Source organism: Lytechinus variegatus, chromosome 14 (genome assembly GCF_018143015.1).
Source record: "Lytechinus variegatus isolate NC3 chromosome 14, Lvar_3.0, whole genome shotgun sequence".
In the NCBI taxonomy this organism is placed as follows: Eukaryota; Metazoa; Echinodermata; class Echinoidea; order Temnopleuroida; family Toxopneustidae; genus Lytechinus; species Lytechinus variegatus.
The window spans coordinates 18,416,687-18,428,126 of NC_054753.1; the positions used below are offsets into that span (position 1 = coordinate 18,416,687).

Below are 11,440 nucleotides of genomic sequence, written 5' to 3' on the forward strand. Positions count from 1 at the left end.
TTTAGAACATTACATATAAATTGATTTCAATTAGAAGCAACAGTTTCCCCACATTAAACTGAAGGCGTCATATATTGCAGTCACATTTTCATTTTTTAAATGGGTAGCTGCATTAAAAAACTGCTTTATTTTCTCATTGAATTATCAGGACCTTAAGACAACATTGGAAAACTACGGAGTGAAAAAGAGTGTAATAGAAACAACTCTTGACGAGATTCCTGGGGATTCATATGACCTATTGGTGAATAATGAGGAGAAGAACAGAGGGAGATATTCGGGCCGCAGGTATTCTCCAGAACTGTTGAACCTCTGCCTTACACTCCATTATCTTTCACCTAAATGTTATAAGTACCTTAGAACGATATTCAGTATCCCTTCGGACGTCACTCTTAGAAAGATGCTGGCTAGTGTCGATGGTAAACCTGGCTTTACTGAAGAATCAATTAACACACTGAAATACATTAATGAAAGTTCCTCAAGAAAATTGCATTGGTCGCTGATTGTCGATGCCATGTCTATAAAAAAACAGATCCAATACGACAAGATCAATGATGTCAACAATGGCTTCACGTCGATTGGGAATGCCAAATGTGAAGGAGAAACCCCGACACCAGCAACACAAGCCCTTGTTTTTATGATAGTTGCAATGAACTGCCACATCAAACTTACAGTTGGTTATTTCTTTATCAACAAGCTCTCTGCATCTCTACAGGCAGCGCTTATACAGGAATGTCTGATCCGTTTGTATGAAAATGGCATTCAGGTAGATGCCATCGTTTGTGATGGAGCTGCCGTCAATAAATCAACCATGAGTATGCTGGGAACAAGCTTAGACCCGAAGAACCTCAAAGGTGAATTCCCGCATCCAGCCAATGGTCATCCTGTCACATACATTCCTGATGTTTGCCACAATTTGAAGCTTTTGAGGAATCTACTTGGTGAGAAAGAGGAGCTCATATTCAATGGTACAGAAAAGGTTGGTGTTGTTTTCAATGGTTGCTATTTTATGCTTATCCATGAAACTGTGACATTTATATTGTCAATATAACCTACAGAGCATCGCTAACATTGATTTACCAATAGTAGATGTCTAGATGATGATACCACAGATCGCTCCTTGCCGTTGTTACTCTTCTTTTCTTCCCAATCAAGATTCCTCATCTGTAAGATAAAAATAAATAGCATGATTGACAGTTTGTTTTTCAATACAGCAAATGGATGAATATGTACATATTTTCAAAACATTACCACCTATTCTCCTTCCAGGGGAGTGCTCATTGGTGAAGGAAATACAAATAATATGTGCAAGGGCAAAAATAGGTCTATGAATAGCAAAATAAAGGCATCCACATTGCTTTGTCTCAATTTAAGGTCCATTGGAACCATATCAAGAAGGCTTATGAAATCCAACAGAAAGAGGGAATGAGGGCAGCCAACAAGCTGACAGCAGAACACATCAACTTCTCCAAGTCAAAGATGAAGGTATTAAAATCATATTCATTTCAGTACCACTTGATTTACCTGGAAGTGCTTAATCCTAAATAGACGGGCTATTTAGACTAAGGGGGGGGGGGAGGAAGGTATGCAAACATGATCTCAGACGTCGAACACGACGAAAATTGGCACCCCCGTTACCCATGGCATAATCTACAAAACTACAGGATCAAATCTGTGATTTATGCATAAAATAAAAAATTTGCTCAAACTAAATAATGCCCCTAAAATGCCCTAAAATGCTAATTTTTTGTACACAAACACTGAATATGAATCTGACCAAATATACTAAAACTAATTTCATAATCACATTTCTAATGTATTTCATTGCTTTCTAAATTTCTAATGAATTTCTGTTTTTCGACTAAATCTTGTGTTTTTTTTCATTGGAAATTGTATCTCATTGTACAGAATGTAAAGGCTACCATAACTTTAAAAATCCGAAAGAATATAATTGTCCATTAAAATGTATAAAACAGTTGTTTTCACTCATTTGCAGTAGCGGACCGTACCCCGACGAGACAAAGCATTGGGGGGGGCACGACATTGTTCACAAACAATGCAGTGCCCCCCCAATGCTTTGTCTACTCCGGGTCAAGGTCCGCTACTGCTCATTTGTATCTGTAAAAATCTAATTTCACAAGGATGTTCATCCTGTTTGTGGGATTCAATTAATTAACACCAAACTTCAAATCACGATTTTCCCAATCCCTGGGGTTTGGTTTTGGTCAAATTACACGAAGATTGCCAACACCAGCTGTCATGCTCGGTTCAGTAGAGGACATTCTACACCAGCAACACAAAATGCTGGAAATATGTCACATTTTCTGAGGTCAATCCCAACACCAGCATCATTTCAAGTACGGTTCAAGTACGGTACAGTGTTGTGGCTGGTGTTCTCACATCACCTACACCATATTTCAACACCCTACTTAAATCACCCAATGGTTTGAAATTCAGGTTAAATATATTTTTTTCAATCTCAAATCTTTCAAATTTACTGCACATGTAGGTAAAGTTAGCAGCGCAGGTATTTAGTTATTCAGTTGCTGCAACGATCGACATTCTAAGACAGCTCCAATACAACGGCTTTGGAAATTCAAAGAGCACTGCAGACTTCTTACGAAGGATTGATAGGTAATTACAGCATGTCCCACAAAAATGCTACTTTATATGAGTATCTGTGCATAATCAATCATGTGGAGGACAGCTTGATGGATAATTCTTGTCCCGACTATAATACAAAACTTGGTTTGTGAGGGTTTCTGTACAGATCAGTTCGTAGTTATTTCATGGGCAATTTTGGTGAGATGATATTTCATTTCTGTCATTTAGATAGACAGATTTTAAAGCAAGATATGCAAGCATGCCTTTACATAGCATGATGAAGAAATTTAGTAAATGCATTTGTTGCATTAGTTTTGAATACATTAATTTGGCCAAACGTGAAGTATTGGTTACTGGTGGATGTACTGTTATTTTTTGTGTGGATCTAACAAACAAAATTCAAGAGTATAAAGCAAGACATCGAAGTTGGTGCTTATCTCCATATCGAAATTTCAGCCTAGACCAGTTAAAATTGGACTAATTTTTTATTGAAATTCACAACTTTATAAGATATCTATACTTTCAAGCTTAATTACAAGTCATATGTGAAAATATAATGAAATGAAAATTTTTTTGTTGTTGTCTAGGGACACCTTTATTAACGCATTTAAGGACATTTTCATTTCATTTTAATACAACAGATTATTTGACATGTTAAATGGTCGGAACAGATTTCAGAAAGGGTATAAAGCCCCTTTGTTCAAGTCCACACGTAACACTTGGGTAGCTTTTTTCCGTGAGACCAAGGAACTACTACTTACAATGAAGTTAATAGATGGCACTTCCATCGCATCTAGTAACCGTGGAACGCCTATCATTGGACTGTGTCTTGCGATGGACGAATTCATCTCGCTGGCAGAGCGATTCTTTGACGATCCTGAATCTGGAATGACGTAAGAATTAATTTATGTAATAAATTTGTTAATTGGAATTTTTTTACAATTAATAACATGAGCCATTTTCTCTAAGTTTTTGATACCATCAGTCAATAAACACAGAAAAATGTTCGACAAAATGTAAAAATTTCCATCAAATTTCTAAACTTGAACGGTGGAAATATATATTTTTTCAATATTTGAGATGTGGATTATGTGTGAAACAAAAGGACAATTATGGATAGAATTTAAATATTCTAGGTTCAACCAAACTTTATAATTCATATTTTTACCAGAAAAATCAAAACTTGCATGAACTCCCCCCCCCCCCCCGAAACAAGAAATTAAACATAGGATGTTATACAAGAAATAAAAGACACACATTCCTCCTATTGCTGAATGTTACTGATACGATGTTCCATTTCAGGTACTTCCTTCCATACCGTCTTTGTCAAGACCACCTAGAACTGCACTTCGCCAAGATTCGTGGCAGAGGTGGATGGAATAATAATCCAACCACTCCACAATTCCAGGCAGCATACAGGTAATACTCTGCCAAAATTACATACACCATCAATCTGGTAACTGAATTGTACTGCCCTGTTAATCAATTGCTGAAGATGATACTTTCTGATTTGAAGAATTACCATTATAAATATCAATATAAATCCAATAAAAATATTAAAGCTAAGTAGATCCATGTACATAATTTATGTGATACTTTTTATAAAAGTCTTGATCTTTGGTCCCAATTCAAGACATTACCAAAGGTTCATAGCATGAACAATATCCTCTAATTCCTTGCAATAATAATGGGCATTGGTGATTATGCCCATCTATGTTGACATCATTCCTAATAACAGTCAACAAAATTCTTTGCACATTTGATATGATCTATGCAACAGGGCTCTTCTCATCAATGAGCATGTACCTACCAGTGATTCTGGAAATGCAACTTCCTTTCTTGAGGCCATGGGGACACAAGTAAAAGTAGATGCAGAATTACATGAAGATGAACATGACCCAACAGAGGATAACATCAGTGACAACTCATACGTTGATTCTTCAGATGAAGATGAGAACGAAACCACGGACAACACCGACGCTGGACTTAGTACATTCCAGGAAAACATTTCAGCTTATATTGCAGGGTTTGCTGTGAAGAAGATACAAAGTAAATGTAATGTAAGTGGATGAAAATATAAAGCATCATAACTTTGAGATTACAATTACAGTTTCCATAACGACAAATTTTGTGACGAAGCCAACAAATTAACGGTCCCAACCATAAGATCTGTCAAATTAAAATTCCTACATCCTACTATCAAACAATTGGGGGCAGAAAAAGATAGATTTAAGCACGATTCCATATAATACTACAAATTTGGAACATATACAACTTTTTCTGAAAATTCAAATTATAGAATTTAAACTATAAGTTCCTTAGAACAAAATTTACACATACTTATGGAGCTTGATAAGTCAGATAGTCCAAACCATGAATGCATATTTTTTTTAAATTTAATTTTATAAATTTGAAATATTGTGGATAGTACTCACAAATTTCTTTTTATATTGTATCACCAGTACTGTGAAGAATGCAAAGCAGCATTAGTCGATAAGGACAAACAGTACCAAGACCAGCGTCTTCAGCTAATCCGCATGAAGGACAATGGAGGCCTGATTTGTCCATCAGAGTCAGTGCTGGCCATAGCACTTGTAGCAGAGATGGTCATTCGGAAAGGAGGAAGCAAACCTTCAACTGGAAAAAAATAAGAGAAAGAATAAGTACAAAAGTGGTCAATCTCTTGAATCAGAATTTTTTTCCCTGACCACAATAATCATGTATTAGAGCTAATTACTGATGTGATTAAGTATTACCTGATTACGAGGTTGAAGTATGTTGCTTCATCATTCTCAATGGATATTCGTGGTCAAAAAATTAGAAATCACCTGTCCAGAATGGCAACATTTCAGAATCAGTGAAATGTGAAGTTTTGTAAGGCTTTGTACATTAATGGTCAGCTAGTGCAGATACTAACATACATGTATTGGCAAGTCCAAGAAAAGGTCACCCGAGTAGGCAAAATTTCTTCTTTAATTTAAGAAGTTATCTTTGGTGGGGTAAGAATGCCCAAATGTTGAATTCTAAAATCTCAATGAAAAACAGGATATGCATATTTATACTAATTTGGGGTACCTAATTTGCATAATTGGTAAAATGGGTGTTGCGTATGGGAAAATTCTAAAAACACATGAAAAATAATAACAAAATTTCTGAGATTTTAATAGTCGTATATTGATGCAGAGCTGCCAACCTGAACAAAACCATTATAGTATTATAAAAGCTTTCTGAAAATTAGTATTTTGGTGAGGAAATTATTTTAAAAGCAATATCAAAGAACAAAACATAAAACTTGAATTTAAAAATCAGTAATTTGCATGAAACCAAAAATATTCTCATTTTCAGGACTAAATATGGAAAATCTGCTGTACTTGGCAGCTTATATTTTCATACATTGTACATGTACTCTGATGGGTATACTGTATATTTGACAATGAATGTCATGAGGCTAAAAATTCATACTAGTTGATTATTTTTTTCACACAATGGACAAACATAGCATGTATATATTACAGTTGTAAGCATAGTTTTTCAATCAACAGAAATACCAAGTCTTATTTTTAAAATTCTTTCAACTTCTGGCTTAGATGATGACAAAGCCATACTTTGAGAATTGAGCTTAACAGAAGGAGTGCTTCTGAATGATCATGCCTACATGTATTGTACATGTGCAATAATTCTCCAGCACATGGTAGATTTACCCATTGAATGCTAGGTGATGGGTAAAGGATGAAACAGAGGGCCTGTCATCACACTGTGATGGGCGATGATTCTGACGAAAGTTTGATTTCACCCTTTTCATGAAGGGCACAAAATTGCTGAATTCGCACTCAGCTTGGTTGATAATGTTTGATAGTACAATGTATCTGGAATAGTGCCCTTCCTCAATGACACCTAGTTTCAGCATGTTGATGAATTGAATTCCTTAAATTTTGACCCGGGGGGGGGGAAGACCCAAAAACTGGTAGGGGTGTGCCGCAGGCGAGACAAAAAACGGGGGCCTTGGAGCGGGCTTATTGTAAAAAGGAGGGTCCTCGGAACGGGCTTCAGAACTACAAATTTTGTGAAAACGGGGGTCCTTGGAACGGATCGCCATGTGCGTATGCATCCCCATGGAACAGGCATGCGTGCATGGTGCAGCTTGCGCGGCCTCCGCCGGGTGCGCTGGCGCAGAGGCGATGGTCGGATAGCCCTCTGCGGCCACTTTTCACCAAAAAATGCAGCTCACTACAGCAGATCAATGCGACCAAAACGGCGTAACGAAAAATATGCGAAGCTTTGGAGCGGATTTCTTTCTTCTTTTCTCGATAAGAAAAAAAGTGCTATGCCTTGGAGCAGCTTTCTTTGTTCTTTTTCTAAATAAGACAAAAATGCTATGCCTTGGAACGGAAATTTGGGTGTAAAAATGGGGGTCCCCTCCGCGGCACATACCCACTATGCATTATACACTGAGTGCCCCCCCCCCTCCCGGGAATTTTGAAGAATATTTGAGTTTACAAAGTGGCTTCATGAATTTATTACATGATTTCCTACTTTTTACAAAATCACAAGATTTCACAAATCTAACTTTCCCAGCACAAGTGGTTTTCCATCAAAGATAATCAAAGAGAAAAGTATGACTAAAAAACAATAGCTTTAACTTTCCCAGATACTATGAACGAATAAAAATACCAGTAGTGATAATTTTACTCCCAAATTCGATTAGCATTTCTTGTTGTTAGAGAAAAGCTTTCATCTATGTTCTGTACAGTTCATTGTTATTGTTACGCAACGCAGCAGTTGTAAAAAACAATATTGAGAAATAGTGATATGTATGATCTTGTAAAAAAACAATATGGAGAAATCCTGTAAATAGCGATATGTATGATATTGTAAAAAACAAATGTTGAGAAATAGCGATATGTATGATCTACATGTACAACTATAAGTTGGACAGGTTGAGATATACATGTAGGTTGGATGACTTGGATCCAAGTTTCATGAGCTACATGTAGGTCTATGATGACAATTCAAAAACTTAAACTGTTCCATGTTGATTCCCCCAAGGCCCCAACCAGGTCCAAGTTTACGCTAAATAACCTTGACCCTTTGTCATGTTACCTGAAAATCTGGCAGAATGTTCAGTAATATTTGATTACCCTTATGTCCAAGTAAAATATTTTGATAAATAACTGATTTTTTTTTACATAAAAAAATGCACCAAACAAAATTTTCTTCCTCTGCTTTCACTTGCAAATTGTGAAACATTTTGTGTTTTAGGCACAAACATAATTTATATCATCAGAAAGCTCAAACTCTTTATACTTTCTTACAATGTCACTCTTGATATGTGGCATCTTTTAGATGAGTCAGCAGCCAGCTTTTTTTATCAAGATGCACGACAAGATTTCTGAAATTTCTGAGTAACATAAAATCCAGAGTTCTGATTGGCTGAATAAAGTTTTCAAAACAACAGGCGCAGGTAATTTGGCCAGATACGCAATGGGTATGTCTACGCAGGCACTGTTCTGTTGCGTATCATCAATAGATACGCAAGATAAAATATATATGCCAGACAAATTTTTTTTTTTACCTGGAAGATAAAATGTCATCTCAGAATACCAATTCAAGAAATGACCTCAGAATTCCGCCCAAGTATGTTATCGTTTTAACTAGAGAAGAAAATGAACTTTTGAATGATATCGAAATATGCATTGCATAAAATTGGAGTAAAGCAAAAATAATGGCCACACTCAGATTTTAAAACTTTTTTGAGAGGTTTTATATATGTATGGATGCAGAATGCTTTTAAGTTGCAAATATCTGAAATGTATATGTTCATAACACTGGAACTTCCCCCATGTAAGTTTTTTTTTTAATGTCAATTATTAAAATATATGTGTCAATGTATTGACCAGTGAATGTTCCTACAGAGAGATGTCTATTCGTGTACTTCTTTACGTAATACAGGTGTAGTTTTTACATTTTGAGATATCGAGAGAGAGGTAAATGTATCTACATGTAGGCTAGATCTGGGAAACGGAAAAGCGGGCTTGGAAATTTTGAAGAGATGACAGGTAAAAAAAATATAAATGATGTGAGATTGAACTGGACAAAGATGGAAAACAATGACACATCCACCCTCTTTAACCTTGAAAATACAGCTGATAATCATGAAAATCAATAAATCATTCAATTTTCATTAGTAATCAAGTGTTTTTAACCCACTGTCTTGATAGAATAGTTACCTAAACTGTAGATTTTCCAAGTACTCTTTAGTTTACAGACGACTAATACTGCAAATATCAGCCTGATCATGTATCTCTTTATGAGAACATCCATTTTGAACTCACAATCTAAGATGGAATACCACACAATTAAAAGTGGATAAAAACACTTGACTATTATGAAAATTGTATGATTTATTGATTTTCATGATTTTCAGCTGTATTTTCAAGGTCATTGTCCTGAGAGAATAGGTACTTAATCTGTAGATCCTCCAAGAACCCATTACAGACTACTAATACCGCAGATATCAGGTATTCCCTCTGTGAGAAAATCCATTTTGAAATGTGCTGCAAAGTACACGCGCAATTTTAATATGCTTCTTATGAAGAAACAAATACATGTAGCTAGGCCTATATGGTTTTGAGTTCAAATATTTTGTTGCTCAAAGTAGACCAAAAGTTGAACATGTCTTTCAAGTTTTGGCTTAAGCTCACCCTTTGTATTGAAATGACACCCATTTGAAAGTCAATGTAAATACCATTTGAATGCCATATGATTCTGGAAAATTAGCCAATTTACTGCTTTTATTGAATTTTAGGTGTGTTTTCAAGGTCATTAACAACAATAAAAACTATTTCTGAAGATATATCCTTTTAATACTAATTACAGACTATCATCACAGAAGATATCAATGTCTTTGGGCTCTTCATCTTTGAGTTATCACAATTTGAAGTGTTGAAAAGCATGTATGTGTCATTAACATCAATTTTAGGGTGTTTACGACCATTTTGGAATGCGCAAATCAGCCCCGAAACATTCCGGTAGCAAAAATTCTCAGGTATCAAAACACAGAAATTGGTCCCCCTCCTCGATGGGACGGGAGGTGATCCGTGACCTTGAACTTGGCATCTTTTGAAAAAAATCCAACTTTGAGTGCACCCTACAGGAAAACGACACATACCGTACTCTTGGGTCAATTTTTTGTAATGCTGTTGAGTATCTGAAAGTCCATAAATGTGCACAATATTTGGTTCTAAGCTAATTTAGTTTTGGATTTATGAGCCTCCAAACATGCTTCTGAAATCATTGAATATGCATTCTAGGCCTAGATCTAGACCTATGCTATGCCATAGTACGGTATAGGCCTAGCCTAGGGCTAGGCCGAGATCTAGTCATGATTGATAGGCATGGATGCCATGGTATTGGTAGGCCCCCTAACTCTAAAAAAATAAATAAAGTCAAAGAAAAGTCAAGCATGTCAAGACTCAAGACAAGTTATACTCACTATAAATCGACATTTGTGCAGACTGCAGTGTCATCGATGAAACTCCCGTAAAACGATAAGAATGATGAAATGACTCCCAGTCCCAGACCCACTTGTTGTTGTTGTTCGTTTTTTTAGGGCCTGTTTCACGCCCTAGTCAGTAGTCTCCTCGGTATCGGTAGACACTTGGTGTACGGAACTCAAAGGTAGAAAAAACTGCTAGGTAATTGTTTTGTTGGCGAGTTAGGTGGCTAGATGTTAGCGCTTGTGGATGAGACAAATGCTACCACCGATGCTCTTATAGTCACCAGTACCACCAAGGACCACATGCAGGCATGGCAGGAGACAGCTTGCGCCAAGCCAGGGCTAGGCGCCAGTCTGGCCGGCCGGGCCGATAGATGCTCGAATGCCCGTGTCTTGTTTTGGGATGCACGTGCACAGCATGATCGAGGCTTGGTTTTGGTCGACATCGTTGATGGAAAATTCAAATTAGATTCTCAAAACAATGTACGGCTAGGTTGAGAAGGATAGACGAATCAGTACGTTGTATTATAAAGACGGGATGAGTTCACGACTGTCCATATATTCCGTATTTTCAAGGTAAAAACTTAGCCAAATGGGTACTCTCCGCTCAGATCTCTCCATTTTCGCAGACTCTACCCGCGGTAAAATTGAGCGCTACTGGCTTTGCATCTGCTTTGCATGCAGTTCGAGTACACTGATACAATTTGCATAATCGGAAATGACGTTCGAAAGGTCAAATGAGTTAACGGGAAGCTTACCCGATAATATCGGGGAAATCGCGTATTAATGACGCTCTTAGCCAATGACAAGGCCGGAATATGAATATATTTACGCTCATGAATGTCAATGGGGGCTTATTTTTGTCTTCAAATGATCGCGGTAGGCGGAGCCTAATCTCATTTGTTTTGTGCTGAACGCGCGCGCAGCTTTCGGTCTAGTAATATATTATAAGGTCTTTGCCCTCATCTACCCGGACTCAGCCCCACGCCACGCTGAACTGAATTAGTGTGTCAACATTAACAAACCTGAGCAAAATCGTTTACACTCGTGAAGCCTGGAACATCATTGACCATCATTTCGTCTCCAGCCTTTTCAGTCATTTTTAAACGGTTGAAGATGTTTATATACTAAATCTTTTGTTCGTTTGATTATGAAAACGTCCCTCAGATTCGACTCGATCTCATCACACTCGACAACAGTCTACACTGAGCTGACGCCATCTTCAAAATTAACACCACGTGGGTCGTTGTGTCTCTCAGATTTTTAATCCAACTTAGATCTATAAAGACTAAAGCTTTAAAAAGTTCGTCAGGATTTTCTCTTAATATCTTAATATAGATCTTG

At 36.9% G+C, this 11,440-nt stretch overlaps 1 protein-coding gene across 1 annotated transcript in view; it reads right to left on the reverse strand.

Moving 5' to 3' along the window:
- LOC121427632 (exosome component 10-like) overlaps positions 1 to 11,288 on the reverse strand; it is a 73,949-nt gene extending 62,661 nt beyond the window's left edge. The window contains exon 1 of the mRNA XM_041624134.1: positions 11,122 to 11,288. Coding sequence (XP_041480068.1) covers positions 11,122 to 11,196 — 75 coding nt within the window. The 5' untranslated portion in view covers positions 11,197 to 11,288. The remainder of the gene's footprint in view (positions 1 to 11,121) is intronic.
- Between the last annotated feature and the right edge of the window lie 152 nt (positions 11,289 to 11,440).